Source organism: Filicampus tigris, chromosome 7, assembly GCF_054856515.1.
Source record: "Filicampus tigris isolate MCC_2025a chromosome 7, RoL_Ftig_1.0, whole genome shotgun sequence".
Taxonomy (NCBI): Eukaryota; Metazoa; Chordata; class Actinopteri; order Syngnathiformes; family Syngnathidae; genus Filicampus; species Filicampus tigris.
The window spans coordinates 7,117,401-7,135,170 of NC_141223.1; the positions used below are offsets into that span (position 1 = coordinate 7,117,401).

The following is a 17,770-nucleotide window of genomic DNA, read 5'->3' on the forward strand; positions in this document are numbered from 1 at the left end:
TGTTTTTCAGCTTGTCCTCCAGCTTCAAACATGTAATGTTCCAAAGTAAATAGAGAAGGGAATATTAAGAGTTGTGACATCCTTTCTGAGAAGTGGAGCGTTACTTATTCAGCACTCACAGACACGCAAACATATGGATGATTATTTAACTAGCATGTAATTGGAGCCACTTTCACTTGGTGACAAGTGACCTAGTCTAGTCTGGCATAGCAAACACACACATCTACACACGCACACCAACACCCACGCACGCACACTCACTCTTTTTCCCACTTGCATACCACAGCAAGACACATTTTGACCTTTCACACTCTCCTTTCCCAAAAGCATTATGACCTCCAGCCTTTGCCTCTTCTATTTTGACGACCCGCCACATGGCAGCATGTGAAAAGCAGTCCACACACCAGATTCTACTCTCCTTTTCAATCAAGCATATTAACATAGGCCTACATACTGTACACACACGCTAGGATAGCTTACTCTCCACTGCAGACACTTCAGTTCCGTTGCCGTCCAGCCGCATTCACAAATAGTAACACATGCACTGATGTCTTTCGAGTGCTTGAGTTCATTTGCTGTAATCAACCGAAAATATGCAGATATAAATACAACTAATGATTGGGAGACACCATACTGGGAAAAGCCATGTGTGGCCAATGTGTCTTGTCTATGCATGTAGTGTGAAACCTTGCTATTTGCAGGGGTAGGGACCAAGATTCGCCGGGATAGGAAAATCAATAATAGACCAATAAAGTGCTTTGTTACAGCTCTAGCTCTAGCTGTTATGAAATGCGCTATATAAATAAAATTGTATTGTATATTGTATTGTATTGTTTGTGTGATTTGCTGTTAAATCTCTTAGTTTTACAAGAGTAAATGTTTCCTAGGATTCCCTCAAGTTAGAATCTGTACTAAAATGACAAATGTCGGCTAATTCCTGCCAAGGTAGCCAAAAAGACAAAAATATTTTTCCAAGCAAGTGTCAAGTGGATAAATTCAGCACGTTTGATGTATCATCTTAGTGACATTGCAGTGGTGCCCTTTAACCCATTAAGGCCTAAAGCGCCCTTCTCAACAGCTCCCCAAAACCTAAATTCGCCTTTGGAATTACCCTTGAAAACCTGAAGTTCTCCCGGAAATTCAACACTTACAAAATGATTAATATCTCAGCCCCTGTAGCAGACAGAAACACAATTCCAAAAGAATTAAATAGCTTAGACATGTGGCTTTCACACAGGCAGAATGTATTATTATTTACTGTTTCAATCAAAGATGTAAAAATAACGTGTCAGTGCAAGAGAAGCACTATTTTAATTAAAAAGAAATGGAGTGGTAATTACCATCCTCGATTCTGTTACAAAGACATCAATGTCGTAATTGTCTACAAACCATATCATATCACATTTGACTGGTTCCACTGGTCGTGCACGTCGTTTATATATCACTGCCGAAAGGTAGAAAGACGCAACAGCGCTCCCGGCTCTAGTGGTAGAAACGCGGTTATGTGCTCCCGGGCTTAATCGGTTAACCTAAACAGATTTGTTGGTCTATATATATATATATATATATATATATATATATATATATATATATATTTCATATGAAATAAAAAGATATGCTTCTAAAAAAGAAAAAAAAAATCTACATTCTGACAGGATAACTGATTTTGCCATAGGACGTTGGGAAATGTAGTCAACTTCCATTTATCCCGTAATGTTTTCCAGCAAACTATTGCAAAGGAAAGGCTACACCAATTACAGTATTTCTTTACAGCCCTGATGTGAATTTCCATAAACAGTAGGGTCGGTAGTAAATATTGTTGACAGAAAGAAAAAAAGAAAATACTGGGTATTGTCACTGTCCATCTCCCAGAGTCAGACGGCACTTGCACTTGAGTCGACTGTGGGAAGGTTACCCAGTACAGGGTGACAGGGACTCAACTTGGCGACAAGGTGAGGGAGCTGATGGGATGGTGGGAGAGACTCAGGGTAGGCAAAGGGGTGGGGGGCAGTATAGGACGTGGGACCCGTCCTGGGAACCAGACTGCAGGATAGGATTCATTCAACTCTGCTTCCTTCACAAACTTAAAATAGAGCCATTGTACTTCATACGCCTAAGAATGTGTGTGTGCATGCGTGTGTGTGCGTGCATGTGTGTGTTTTTGCGCGTCGGTACGGTTGCATTCCTTTGTGTGTCTTATGTGACTTAGTTTATCTGTGTTTTGTTGTATGAGTGCATGCGTGTTTGTGTGCGTGTGCGTGTATGTGTGTTTGGATATGTAATTGTTTATGGAATCCCCAGGACACAATGAGGCTAGGGATGCCTGGGAACATGGGTTGATGTGCAGGTGATGAGTGGCAACAACTGACTCACACTGTCATCCTATTACAATACCAGGATCTGGACACGCCTCACCTCCTCGTTTTGATGGAAAACCATTGTCATAATATTGATGGAAACACAAGCAATTCACGTTGCATTTCCCCTGTGTCACATGTTAAGTCGATGCGATTGTCTGATGTTATTGTCAGTACTTTGTGTATCTCTGTGTCACATTCTGAAACCCTTTTTGTTTACTTCTGTGTGCCCCCGGCAGGTGAGGTATGCCATAAGTCCTACACCCAGTTCTCAAACCTGTGCCGTCACAAACGCATGCATGCTGACTGCAGAACGCAGATAAAGTGCAAGGACTGTGGGCAGATGTTCAGCACCACCTCCTCCCTGAACAAGCACCGACGCTTCTGTGAGGGAAAGAACCATTTCACGACAGGAGGAATGTTTGCGCAAAGTATGTCGCTCCCTGGGGCCCCTGGTTTGGACAAATCGGCTTTGGCGATGGGTCACAGCAGTGCTGGGTTGGCTGATTACTTTGGAGCTAGCCGCCATCATGGCGGGCTTACGTTCCCTGCCGCGCCAGCCTTCCCATTCAGCTTCCCTGGCCTTTTCCCTTCTGGAATCTACCACCGTCCACCGCTAATTCCAGCCACTTCTTCCCCGGTTAGGCAACCAGCTCACGCCGCTGTTGCCGGGCCTGGTGCAGAGCTAAGTCGGAATCCACTGTTGCCTCCTAGCCCTGGAGCTCAGGAGTCCAGAGAGCTCCTTAAGGCGCTTCGGAAGGACAACAATGGCCCTGAAAGTCAGATCACAGCATCAGACCTACACAATCAGAGCTCGTTGTCGTCCACAAAGCAGCGCAACAAGCAAAGTGACCAATCTGAAAGCAGCGATCTGGATGACGTCAGCACACCCAGTGGAAGCGATCTAGAGAGTATGTCAAGCTCTGAGCTGGAAAGTGATATCGACAGTGAGCGAGATCGGGGGGCTATGCGGGAAAATGGCAAAAGCCTCAAAAGGAAGGCTAGTGATGGAAGCCCCCAAAGTCTGAGCATGACAAGCAACGGTGCTGATAAAAACTTTGCCGGACCTTCCCTTATCCCTTCCTCACTGGACGAGCACACAGCTGTTACAGGGGCGGTGAATGACTCTATTAAGGCCATTGCTTCCATTGCTGAGAAGTATTTTGGCTCGACAGGCCTAGCTAGCCTGCAGGACAAAAAAGTCGGGTCGCTGCCCTATCCGTCCATGTTCCCTTTACCTTTCTTCACAACGTTCTCTCCACCAGTTTATCCTCTTCAAGACAGAGATGTCAGAGCTCAAGTGCTGAAGAGTGAGCCACAGTTGCAGGCAGGAGATTGCAAAAAGGCTCAGAGCAAATCCGAGTCACCGTTTGACCTCACCACCAAACGAAAGGAGGAGAAATCTTCCCTGTTTGAGCCTTCCAAACTAGAAGCCTCCCGCTTTACGGGTCAGGATCAACCTTTGGACCTCAGCCTAGGGACCAGGGGGCGTGGATGCAGTGCCAGAGAAGTAGAGAAAAAAATAAACGAGGGCCATCAAGATGAGAAGGCCGTCATGGAATCACCAAAGCCTGACTCCTCGTTACAACATGCCAGGCCCACTCCTTTCTTCATGGATCCCATTTACAGGTATTGTTATTCCCAGTGGTTTTGTCACAAGACACATTCCCACCAAGAGCCATGGATTAATTCAATTTGACACAGTACAACCTTTTCATTTTGAATATACAAATTTGTAAAAGGCACCAAAATAAACATTCGATAGCACTGTTGAGCATCCATCCATACCAAATGTCCCACTTAACATCAGCGCACATCTTTGCACCTGTTACTATTCTTCCATCATCCCATGGACATGGTCGGTCAGATTAAGATTTATTGTGGCAAATTCTTACACAGCTAACAAATGAACAGCAGCAGGCTATAGTTGGCTCTTATTTCTTTTTGTCTTGCAACTTTCGAATTCTATAAGGTATTTGTGTGTTAAGAGCTGATAGAAATCTACTATTAGCAGGGTTGAGAAGAGGAGAATGAGTGATCCGTTTGAGACGCTGAAAGACAAGTACATGCGGCCAGCTCCAGGGTTCCTTTTCCATCCTCAGGTATGTTATATGAGCGGGATCCATACGAGAGGGACCCTGAACCTATATGATTTATCTTGTGAAAATATGTCTTAGTTCATGTGTGTGTATATTTTTGTACGAAAACCATGATTTCTGCCATAGCTTTCTGTGGAAAACTTTCCGATGTGTGCGCAGGTGTGTGTGTGTGTTTTGAACTAGATTCATTTTTGAACTACACTCTGTTGTGGGTGAGAACGGCCTCGGAAAGTGAAAACAGCACTTTCTCAGGCATATGATTCTGTTCCCTCTTTTTTGGGCCATTTCAGGTCTGGTTTTTACAGGCTGTTTCATTTGCCTGATTTATGTTCTCTGTCCAGACTGTGGCAAAGGCCCAGCCTGCAACGACCACATGGTCGTCCCACATGCCTTAATGAGGTGTCCTATCAGTAGAAACACTAACAGAGTGCTTAGGCCATCTTTATGACTTTATGATGTCTGGACACACAAATCATTCCCAGAAAGGCCAGACGAGTGTAGGTCCAAGTCACACCGGGCAAGGGGCCCTTCTGTATAATTTTGAGTGGGTTTGCGTTCAGTCACCTGACTCACGGCTCGGCCATATATCAAGGCAAACTACGAAAAGCTGAAAGACTATATACTTTTTTTTAAAAACCTGTTTGTGATTCAGCTATTTAATTCCTGGCAGTATATTTTATTGCAAAGCAATACGGGCTCATATTACATTCTGGCGGCTATTATAATGTCTTTATTGAGCACAGGGAAGTGTTAGGAACTTTGAGAGCCATCTACAATTCCACGACCATAACTTTGTAGTTAGGCAGCTCATTGCTACTTTCAAGTTTAACACATCAAATCACTTTGATCCATTTACTGTATAGCTAAAGACATCGCTTGCTGCTACTTTCTGACTTTTTTTTTTTATTTTCTCCCTTCAGTTTCGTTTGCCAGATCAGAGCACTTGGGTAAGTTTTATTTTTTATTTTTTTTATCACATTAATGCATGGACAGTGTAAGAGTGTAAATGCATTTTTTTAACTTTAACATTGTTTTGAACCATCTTGCTACAACACCTAATTTCTGAAGAGGTGCCAATGAGTCACATTTTTCTGCTTCTCCCACACTACTTGGTCTAAATTCGGCATTACAAGGGCAAGGCAACGCAATTTGTTCTACCTCCAATTTAGATGAAATGTTTCCCATTTGAAATAATGGGACAGAAGTGATCAGTTTCAGGGCCTGAATGCAGTCATTGTAAAATCTTCATTAACTGGAAAAACAACCATGGCAATATGTTAATCACTATGTAATAATACTAACAATACTACTACTACTACTACTACTACTACTAATAATAATAATAATAATAATAATCCATCTATTATCCAAACCGCTCATCATCACAATAATAATAATAATAATAATAATAATAATAATAATAATAATAATAAAAGATGTAGGAGGGTGCAAGCCACCTCACAAAAAGATTTAATTCAGCTCACTTTGCAGTGTAATTATTTCTGTTTCTGAAAACAACATGTTGGGCCACATTTTCATATTGCAGCGAGTAGCCTAGATAGAGATGCATACTGAACAACAGACTTCATGGTCAATTTGCATAAGAGATCAAGGGTCAGTCCGGTGTCGGGTGCACGGGGTCAAAAACGGGTAGATGTTTAAAGGAACTGAAGTCTTCAGATATCTGCGTACGTTTTACAAGGTGTGCTATGCTCAACAAGTCTTTCTTGCGTGACTATTCAACTTCCTCGAAGATTTTGTGTGACATATATTTTCACATTCCAATTTATCGGACCTTTGGTTGGTTTGAATTTGGAAGTTCAATTATACTTATTCAAATGATGTGTCTTTGACAATGAACGCCACCCCTGCTAAACTATTTTTCAAATTTCCAACTACTAGCATTTACATAACTGATGCAGCAGTTCAATGTTTTCGGTATTCCCCCCGTTTTAATTATTTTAATTAGTTTACATTTTGGGATCTTGATGAAGTCCTCGTCTGATTCAAATTAAAGGCTGAAGTGGGAATTTCCAACAGTGCTACACCCAAACCAAGCACTTTTGAACTTTTGCTGGTACAGATAATCAAACGCATCTATTGCAAACGAGCATTGAAGTGGGGACAGTAGACGGTGTCGTGAAGGTAGTTGTTTAGTCGGGACTACTTTACATGTGTCCAAGGGTAACAGTCTCTTTGGGACACTCCCGTTGGAGTAGGGGGTCGAGGGTTGAGCTTGTTCCTCTCGCCAAACATCTGGTTGCTGATAAAGATCAACAATTGAGAATGCATCTCACTAATTAGGCCCTCGCAGCATCACTGACTTCTGAAGATAGCCAATCAACCGCTGGTCCCACTGCGACACTACAGCAACAAGCAAGTTCACAAATGCTTAAACACTGCCTTGGGGAGAATGAAAAGGGGTTTTCATGAGGTGTGTGTCTGTGCGTGTTCAAATGGATGTGCAAAGGCCACGGTTATACAAAAGAGTAGAGTGTATGACCTTGGGAAAATGACCTCAGAGCACAGTCTGGTCTCTTCTTGACATTAAGTAGCTTAAGCATTTCACACACACAAGGCACTGTGACATAGGCAAATAGACTCCATCAACCTAATCCATAAAACCTACACATCAGTGAAGTGCAATCTACGGTTAATGGTTTTGAACGTTTCATATATCCTTACAGAACAAGGCTTGGATATTACAAGTCTAGTTTTATCAAATAAAATGTAAATGAATAAGGACTGTATCCTGTAAATAGGCCTATATAAAGATGATGATGTAAATTATTATTAATAATCTATTATTGACAAATTGAATAGTTATTGTTGTTGGCAGGCACCTAGGATGGAACATAGTAGCATGTATTTAAACAAGATGACCAATATACTAAGAACAACTATTATATTATGATGAATAGCAGTTGCAACACTCTTGCAAACTACAATCACAATGATGGTTGAAATCAAAGTCGAGCAAACTTGACAATCCACATCCTCCCACAGTGAGAATGTCGACTGCGTCGGGAACTTTACACTCAGCCGTCACTCCTAATCACTTGCGTCCAGCACATGGCTCCATGCACTGTCGTCCATTAGTTTCTCTCAAGCTCCAGTCTTTCCTTCCATCTTTCTCTCCTTCGTTGCTTTACGTTTATCACTCCTTCACTTCTTTATTTCTATCCCGCCTATCATCTTGCCCTTCATCCTGCTTCCTCTCAGAATCTCTTCACCCCTCTGCTCGCCATTTACTCCATCTCGGCGTGCAGCCTGAGTGTGACAGGGGCTGAAAACAGGAGATGGAATGTCAGAGTCGAAAGCAGAGCTCCCGTAGAGGACCCGAATCACCACTGATTTGTTGCCTTGATGAAATAAGAACAAGCTGAAAATGCAATACGCATAAAATAATGCAAATTTTTTTGGGCCCCCTTGGAAAAGAAGAAGAAAAGTGTGAGCGTGTGCGTACGTTGTGTGCGTGGGTGTGTGTGTGTGGGGGGGGGAGGTGTGTGTGTTTGCGTGCATGTGTGTGTGTGTGTGTGTGTATGCGTGGGATGGCCTGTCAGGCCCACTGCTCTACTGGGACCACCACCCCTCTGTCTCCCCCTTCACTCCCCTTGCATCTCTGCTCCTCCCCCACTCCGCCCCTTTCAGCACAGCGATATCATTATTACCCATGTCTGGCCCTTGATCAGCAATGTCAACATCTTTCATATTGACGAATGTGCTGTCCGCTCGCATTGTGCACAGAATGGTTTACTGCCCGGCAGTGGACATGAATCACTCCACACACAAATACAAACACTCGCAGACATGGATCTGACAACACACAGATACACACTTGGCATGTACAATCACACTCACAGACAATACACGAGCCTGCGAGCACACACACACACACACACAAAACCCGCTCCCTCACATGCATTACAAATACATTCTTCTCCCTCACACACATACATCTATTTTCACACACAAAGGTGGCAATGAATCAACTATGACCACCATAAAATAGTTTCTTGTCCATATATCCACATACAGTGTAGACAAGAACGCATAATTCCTCGGAGGATATCTGATGAAAGCAACTGGTCAACTTCATTAGCAGATTGGCTACAGTCGTTAATTCTTTCCTTGTGTCTGTCTGTTTAGGTGTTGTCTGTCTGAGAGAGAGGAAGAGAGGGTCGTGTGAAACAACTAAAAACTTTCTTTCTCATGTCAGGAATGTAAATATAGGCTGTGACATTGGGGCTCACATTCTCATTGTGCCTATTTCATACATACGAACTCTGCACATGTTCTTTTTTAACCCCAACGTTTTGATAGTCTTTTTGTGAACAATGAAACAAAGAAACTCTTGTTGCTCTTTGCTTGAAAATCTTCAGGCTCTGATCAAATCAATTCTAGGGTTAGGGTTTAGGTTAGGGTTAGACCATTCATGATTCATTCATGAAATTCCAGCAGAATGGTGTTTCCTAAAGTTATTAATTTTCCAATCATCTGGTCTCTCTTCCTGTTGCCTCCCTTCAGATGTCAGCTATTGAGAACATGGCCGAGAAGCTGGAAACTTTTGGCTCCTTGAAGCCAGAGTCAGGTGACTTGCTGCGCTCTGTCCCGTCCATGTTTGACTTCAGAGCTCCACCTTCAACACTTCCAGAGACACTGCTACGCAAGGGCAAGGAGCGCTATACTTGCAGGTAACGGCAGCACGCATTGCAGCATTTATTATCAATACTTGTTTTTCGAGATTCAGGAAGTTTACTCTCATTAAGAAACTGTAAAGTTCTGTGACTCCTTATTTCCCCCTTAGACAGACCTCCTAAACACAGGATATAAAATTTCAAATACTGCAATAATCCAAAACATATACTGTATTTTGATTTACATTAACATTTAATTAATTGATTTATTTATTTAATTATGTTCTATTATCTTGCATAGATATTGCGGTAAAATCTTCCCACGTTCTGCCAACTTGACGCGCCACCTTAGGACTCACACAGGGGAGCAACCGTATAGGTAAGACTCTTTGTAAATGAATTTAATTATTTTTTTCATGTGTGATGCCACTCAAGGCCAGGCTCTGGCTGTTCACTGCTCGCCTTGGTCCCAATGCAAGTAGACTGTAACTATAGAAAGTGTAGTAACTGTTGGACCCGGACTTTTTGTTCAGATCCTTTCCAAATTTCCCAGGTTCTTGTTTGTGTGCCGCAACAGCCTATCATTTCATTAAAGACATTTTGAGGATAGTCCAGCAACAAACAAACAACGAGCAGTCAGAAGAATGTCTCACTTGTGAATAAGTTGTAGGTAATGAAATGCTTATAAACGTTTTCATTAATGTTCCATTAGGTACCATGGTTTCTTGACAGCAAATGGACATGATATTCTTCTATTCTGCAAGAAGAAAGTGTTAATGTTTTTTCACGCTTCAACCCAATGGAATAATTGTGATGCTGCTAAATAATTTGCCTATTGCAAAAGGTTGTGCTGTCACCAAGGCGACAACATTTTTCAAGAAGAAAACAAAGAAGCAAATATTCTCGTTTTCGCTACATATCATTGTCAAAATATTGACATTCAACCTCTCGACCACTTCATCTACAGTTGCAATGAGGCAAATCTGTTGTTTAGAAAAGTACCTTTACCTCGTTAATGTAATAAGTATTCCCTAGCCAGAACAGAGCTTTGTAGTTACTTAGACGGAGGAATGTTGGCCCGAAGCTTGTCGGAGGCCTTTTGACCACAGGGGAGCGAGAAAGACCGGCCCGGGTCTCGACTGCCCCAGCCTGATAGCCTCCACTCCACAAACTGGCATGCCATTAAAGATCACCGCTGTTTGTTGTAATTTGTTATGGTGATAACCAGGGGGGTCCTGAGGGACAGCCAATCGAGCAAGCTAATTCCAGCAGAAGAAAAGATGTAATCTTCTCGTATAATTTTGCATGAAGAAACTTGGCAAGAGCGGCTAATTTTGGTGGGATAGAACACAATCTGTTGCGTGCTTATTGAGTGAGAGAAGAATGCAATTTTATTGAGCTGGCTGGAGATAAGAGGCAATTCTGTTTCACCTTAAACAAGCTCCTCCATCATGTCTGGATCTGTGTGATCGCTTGGACCGTGTGTGTGTGTGTGTCCTGCATCACAGATGCACTTATGATTCACACACGCAGAACAAAGCAGGAGTTCCAAAGCCATGTTTTTGGTTGTTCTTTGTCCTTAAAACATAGTTTTTTTTCCCCCTTACAGGTGTAAATACTGCGACCGCTCCTTCAGCATCTCCTCCAACCTGCAACGACATATTCGCAACATCCACAACAAGGAGAAGCCCTTTAAGTGCCACTTGTGTGATCGATGCTTTGGTCAGCAAACCAACCTGGATCGTCACCTCAAGAAGCACGAGAATGGTAACCTGTCCGGTAAGGAGCAGGGAAGCCTCATCTCTAATTCCAAATGAGAGCTTGAATGCTACTGTCCTAAAGGGTCCCTGCACAATTCGCTCTTGCTGCGAAATAATCTTAAAAGTCGACAAATTAAATAGTTTACAGTAAATGTGCCATCTAGCTCAACAACAGCACAAGAATTTTATTATAAGAGTTCATTTAATCATTAGCATAGCTTATGGATGTGAGGGGCTCAATGTCTTTGATTTGATTCATCAGAATCTGACAGTCAGCAATTGACACACCGAGAGATAGCAAAAAAAAATAAGTAGCAAAATGCCGGCGACGGGGTGCATCCCTCACGCGCTGAAACGTAATCAGTGACGGGGGTGAGGGAACAGCTCACCAGTCATTTGGGAAAATATGTGAATTTTCCCGAAATTCCCGATGGCCATCACCCCCCCTGATCTGAAATGAAAAACCTTTCAAAGGCTGAAACGTCAACGCAGCTTTATTGCATCGCATTCGATTGTGCACTTTTACTCAACAATGGGTCTGGCCAGTCTAAATCTGGGGATTCAGCCATTCAAGTCACTCATCGACCAAAAATGTTTAATCAGCTTTTATATGGAGTCACACGATGTGACGTGCTGAGTTTAGGTTCCAAAGCAGTGGTCTCATACTCACGGCCGGGGAGCCATTTGTGGCCCGCAGGATTGTATTTTGCGGTCCCCTACTTAACATCAATGCCATCTCATTGCTCTGGGCTTTTTAAATAACTTATGAGCTACCATAGCTCTGGCTTATGACCTCTTTCACTGAAACGTAATTCCAAGGTGACACCAAGCGGAAGGAAGATATCCTGTCACCCAGGTCTGGTCATGTCTTTTTTAAAACTTGCCATGCAGAAAAAGGTTGGTGACGAGAACAGCCAATTTCTAGCAAAATAGCAGACGGAATTATTTTTTGAAGACCACAGGGGCTCCCAAGCCATGTCTTGAATGCGCAGAGAAAGTTGTGGCGCTCAACAAACTAAACATCATTACTCAACTCGACATGCTGAGGAGTATGCTAAGTACCAAGGAGATGAGAGAGACGAATGGTTCACCAATCGTGTTCACGTTCTGAAGAACAGTTAGTTTTCTGAATTGTTATTAATAAAGATGAATAAGATTGGATCATTCGTACTTTTTTTCAATACTTGGACCCCTTTTTGTGGAATACTTGCATCCCAGACACACCCAGGCAATCTCCATCACCCCCCATATAAGTTGAGTTTGAGATCCCTGGTCTACAGGAACAGTTTGTCCCAAGAAACAATGTGCAACGAGCTCCAAGTTTGTCATGTTGGTCAGAAAGGGCCATAAGTGTGTCCTTGTGACTCCTACATTAAATTCCAAGATGTATCAGAAAATAACGATACTGAAAAGAAATATTTGCTCCTTTTCTCTTTGCACAGGCACTGCCATGTCTTCTCCACAGTCAGAACTAGATGGTAGCAGCGCCATATTGGACGACAAAGAAGACTCTTACTTCAATGAAATACGAAATTTCATCGGCAACACAGGCCAGAGCCAAACATCACCGGACCCCTCTGAAGAAGGGTAGATAGACATATACATTTTCTAAACTCTACTTTCTGCATCTGTTTTCTTCTGGATGTAAGGGCCCAAAGACACAAAAATTAGTCAATAGCGGTCTGTCTGTCTTAGACCTGTATTTTGCTATCACTCCAGCCCTTCGTAGAACTATTGAGAGAGCAATCGTGTGTGTCAACATTTAAGGAGATCCCAGCTCTTTCATGCATTAAATCAGGTGATGTCTCTGTGCATGCAAGTTCGTCTGTGCCTTATGCAAATACATTCTTGGAGCTGCGATCGGGTCAGATAGCTGTTGTGCAATGTGCTCGGCTCTCAGAGTTTGTTTTCACGCGCCTCACGTCAGTGTGATCACAGGCCTGATTGTACGGCCAGATAGAGATCTGGTAGACTGCTCGATGATTGGGCCTCCAAGAGCAGGAGTAGATGCAGGAGCCTCGGGAGGACGGGAAGAGAAGCCCAAAGGGGGAGCAAAGCAGTTAGCCCGCCACATCTGGAACCAACATGTCTGCCTACAGGAAGAGGGTAGAGGGGGTGGGGTCACAAGGTCGGCCTGTGTTTCCTTTCAAAATGGTGCGCTTCTGACTGCTTCTGATAGATACTTTATTCCCAGCAAATTACCACGTTTGAAAGCATAATTAGCGAATCTGTTTTCTTAATCACAGAGCTCTCGCTGACTCTTCAGTAGTCACTATTCTGAGCCGTGTGAGATCAACACGGCACAAATACCACCTTGTCAGGCCCAAACTTACTGCGTCCCAGTGTAAGACCACTCTAAATCACATTAAAACAAGAGATGATAAAGAACACAAGATGATACACATCTTTTATGTCTGCACACACTTCTTCCCATCAAATCAGGTACCGTGTAGAGTAATTACGTGTTACTTTCCTATCTGCACTTTTCTTTCTCTTAGAGTTCTTTGTGCAAGATTTTTAAGTATCTGGTGAAAGACATCCCTGAGTGTAATTAGTGAATCAGTCTCTATGTGGTTCCAGATGATTTAGCAAATGGTGGTTTCCTGTGACAGAAAGAAAAATGAAGACTCTGGCAGTTTGGATAGCTGGTTCTCTTTCCCTTTACAAGGAGAGCAGAATGGACCGCTTGGCAGTGTACTCATAATTCAACTTCCAAATGGAGCTGTCAGCTAAATATTTTGCCTATTAGATGATTACTAGATAGTAGTGAAGATAAACAAGAAGAGAGGCTGAGCACTCCAGTTAAGTGCTGCAATGATGAAGTTGGTACTGTTGTGCCCAGAGGGGGCCTGCAGCCTCAGTGACATCGAGATTCCGGCTTTGTTCCATCCCAGCTGCTGGGCTGGACTGGCTTGCTTCGCAGCTTTATCCAATAGGCCACTAGACATTGTGTTTTTGCACATACAGAAGCAGAGGAATTTTCCAAGAACATTTGAAAACACCCCCCAAAAAAATCCATTTCAGTTGATAGTGGGTGGATCATTTCTTTACTACATAAATATGGTACATTCTTGGTCTGCAGTGTCAACGGTCACCCATTTGAAGAAGAAAAGACTCTGATGGCCAGGCATGGGTCACATGACTTGGAAGACGAGGAAGCAGAGGAGCTTGCTGCAGATGAAGATGGGGAAGAGCCCAGCAACGCCCTGCATAAACCCCAAGAGGAGTTGCCCCCTAGCAACATTAATGACGACATCATACAAGATGGATTGGACTTCAGCCGGACAAATGACTTGAGCCAGAGCTGTAAAATCTCTCCAAAGAGGTAAAAGTGATACCTGAATATTAATGGTGACTGATTTTAATTTTGATTGCTGACATTAAGATATTTTTTCTGGGTATTCAGGTATAAGGACGAGGAAGAGCCGAGTGGCTACTCCGCCTTGGATCAGATCCGTCACTTTTCAGACATTCACAAGCTTGAGGAGAGTGAGTTGAGCGATGGAGAAGGTGATGAAGACGACCAATCGTTTGCACCTGCCTCGCTGAATGACACAGTCAAACAGCCCCTCTTTCGGAAATCAAAGTCACAGGTAACAGCCTTTTGAAAGGAGCCTCTAACTGCATATGTGCTCTAATCTATTCTTTGAGGCTGGTCAACCTCTGATTTGTTTTGAATTCATTTTCCTCATAACAAATACATTCAGTATTTCAGGGGGGCAAAACATTTTTAAGTTTGTTTCAACAACTTGTTTTAACACGATTAATGTTCTAACATATCTATATCTGTCAGAGTTATAAAGATCAAAGTATAAAAGAATATCACTGTTAAAGCTTACGCATTATTAACATCATTGACTGGTGACTGACGCAGTGACGAATATGTAGAGGGAGATGGCTTGTGGGGTGGGGTCATTTCATGCAAGGACCAATCTCATTCCAGTGTACATTTCCCTTTCATTGTGGCCGTCAATTTATTATCACTTTCATCATAATGAACGGAGCAGAGATGTACGGTATATGTACTGCTGTCATCATCATCATCAATAATCATCAACCACTTTTCCTCTTCTATCACTGGCATCCTTCTGTGGTGACGTCAGAAAATAACACGGATGGGATTCCGACCATCATGCATAAAGGATTTTTGTGCTACTTTGGAAGCCAACCACGTCAATTTAGCGAAATAAAATAAAATTTAAAACGCTATTACCTCAACCTGTTGACATCCCACTCATAAATTACTGATGCACAAATGAAGCTTTATGAATCACTTGTGAGCATTTTTGACTCCTCTAGATGGTTTAATGCATTGGTAATTGAATACATTTCCATTGCACTGGCCTTGATCTTTAAACCAAGAGCACCAACTAGAGGAGTAAAAAAAGAAAAATACCACAACTGCTTCATGAAGCTTCATTTTCCTATCACTCAACATTTACACTGTAAATCACCTCCGAAAGAACAAACACTCTGACCAGGCACAAGGGCATGATCAGTTCACAATGTAATGAGATTAAATACAATAGCGCTTAAACTATTCTGCCTTTACACTGTCAGAAACATTAATAAAACAATATGTTTGTAACTGCAGGTATAGTTTACAGTAGTGAACTGCACTACATCTAACTAATAGCTGTTTCTAATATTTTTGTTACCTCGTTTGACAGCTGGAGTTGAAATATTTGACACTGCTCCTATGACGCAGTTATCCACTGCAAATCACGACAATAATAAACATATTTTCCAATATCTTTCAAGATGTGTTGTGTACGATAACTAAATGACATCGTCACCTCTGTCCTTTCCCAGGCATATGCCATGATGCTGTCTCTGGCTGAAAAGGACTCTCTCCACTCCACCACCCACACGCCGGCCTCCATGTGGCACAGTCTGGCTCGGGCTGCTGCTGAATCCAGTGCCCTCCAGTCCCTCAGCCACGTATGATGACACCCGCGTTTCACCTTTTACCTCCCCTATACCCTGACTCATGGAATTGGGAACCCGTTGCGGGCGCACTCTTCCTCTCAATGTCTTTGGAGTGACTGCTAAGCAGAATCATGGCCCTTACGATTGCTGAGTGGAGCGCCGTGTACACAAAGCAGGGTCCTTGCAGACGCCAGCCCAGAAAACCTCAACTTCTATGGAGAAAAATATCCCTCTGAGACCTTAAAATGGATTTCCTTGTATGGCACCTAGCAGGATGACGCGATTGCGATGGAAATAATAAATCTAAAGTAATAATAGTCATATTTATTCTCTTCATTTGCACACCAAAGGCAGCTGGTGGACATGGAAGATGTGCTGATGTATCTTTGATAGACTGCATTCACTGCCCAGTTCACACAAAGCAGGGTGACTATATAGAGTTGCTTGTGTCTCAAAGGCAAGTATGTTTAACTGTAACAAGAACACGGTCTTTAATGACCTAATGTATATTCAAACTGTATTGCAATTCAAACCCCTGGGGTCCATGTGTTCCTTGTAAAAAAAAAAAAAGAAAAAAATGCACTTGATAAAATGAAGGGTGGTAACAACTTGGGTTCAAATAACGCCGTACCATAAAAAGTGAAGCTAAATCAAGCCAGTTCCCTATCTGTATTCACAGTGTGTCTGCACAATCATTGCGCTGTACATTGTCTACGGACCATTCTGTACTGCGTTCCATCCTGCCCGTCTGCGCTATCTGTGAAAGGTTATAAATAGATTGTCATTTTAGCGGATGAAAAGAAAACACGTGTTTTTACTGAGATAAGTAGCCAGTGCTGAAGTTAAATGTTGTTCTATAAAGGGCATTTGTCTTTTTCCACATCATTGAATCCATCCTAGTCAGCCAACAATACCACTAAATAGCCTGAATGCTAGTTGTTAACTGCTCATTCTTGACTTTCATTCATTTTAGACAATCATAATTTTGTTTTAATAATTCTTATTTTTTTGTTGATGTTACAGGTGTTGTTGGTGTTGTTGTTTGTTGTTGTATGTTGATAATTGTATTTATTTCCTGGCAAACTGTAGTTTGTTTACTGAATAGCACTGCTCCAAGCCTGGGGGATGGCAGATTCCTCACCGGGCCTATCCTAGACTTCATTGGGGTTAGTAGATTCCATTTGAGTGCCAGATAGTATTAAACATACAACTCACTCCTTATTCTTTTGATGAAACTGGTTGATGAATAGATTAGTTTTTTTAATGACAATTTAATGATTAAATTGTAAAAAATCACTTAAAATGAAATAAGAAAAAAAAAACTGTATATAGAAGGAAATCATTAAAAGACAAAACAACCCAGGTATCATTTGTTCATATGCGCATGGTTGGTCTGCTAAGATTTGTGTTGAAATTTTCTACGGTTGTCTGCAAGCTTGTGTGATGTTCCGTTCATGTTAAACCCTTGTGCCAAACTTTAAAAAAAAAAAAAAAAAAATTAAAATTAAACACACTGCTCTTATGTATTCTCCCATTTTTGAGGGACCACATTTTTGTTTTTGTCCTTGTTTATAATCAATTTTAAAAAGTAATCCGCAAGTTGAGGTACTTTTATTTTAATGCTTTTTACAATGTAACTGTTATGCATTTCAATTCAAATAATGTGGGAGGAACAACTAAATAAAGGACTACAATGTGGATTGACATGTCTTCCTTCCTCTCTTTATTCTTCCACAGACATTTTACTCACTCATTCATTTGTAACCTCCCTCGCAGCATCCCATACAGCCCCCTTCCCATGCCCGTAATTACGGCACAAACACAGTTTTCTACATATGGGTCAGAGAACCACCTGGCACTTTCTTCTGGCACTCCCATGGCCTCCAAAATCCAAAAACAAGCGATAGCTGAACTCTGCTCCTTTTTAATTTTTTTTTTTTTTTCATCCCTGGGTATTGGCTTCCATAGAGATGACAGAAGGCCAGAGC

General features: G+C 42.1%; 1 protein-coding gene across 9 annotated transcripts in view; it reads left to right on the plus strand.

Annotated features, from left to right (window-relative positions):
• mecom (MDS1 and EVI1 complex locus) overlaps window positions 1-17,486 on the plus strand; it is a 140,165-nt gene extending 122,679 nt beyond the window's left edge. For 6 of the 9 annotated variants that reach the window (XM_086036368.1, XM_086036360.1, XM_086036364.1 and 3 more), the window contains 10 exons: window positions 2,597-3,986; window positions 4,369-4,459; window positions 5,377-5,403; window positions 8,984-9,150; window positions 9,395-9,472; window positions 10,703-10,872; window positions 12,296-12,440; window positions 13,936-14,178; window positions 14,260-14,446; window positions 15,666-17,486. In XM_086036368.1, coding sequence (XP_085892494.1) covers window positions 2,597-3,986; window positions 4,369-4,459; window positions 5,377-5,403; window positions 8,984-9,150; window positions 9,395-9,472; window positions 10,703-10,872; window positions 12,296-12,440; window positions 13,936-14,178; window positions 14,260-14,446; window positions 15,666-15,800 — 2,633 coding nt within the window. In that variant the 3' untranslated portion in view covers window positions 15,801-17,486. The remainder of the gene's footprint in view (window positions 1-2,596; window positions 3,987-4,368; window positions 4,460-5,376; window positions 5,404-8,983; window positions 9,151-9,394; window positions 9,473-10,702; window positions 10,873-12,295; window positions 12,441-13,935; window positions 14,179-14,259; window positions 14,447-15,665) is intronic. The other 3 variants (XM_086036362.1, XM_086036367.1, XM_086036365.1) reach the window with 1 other exon arrangement.
• The last annotated feature ends 284 nt before the right edge of the window (window positions 17,487-17,770 follow it).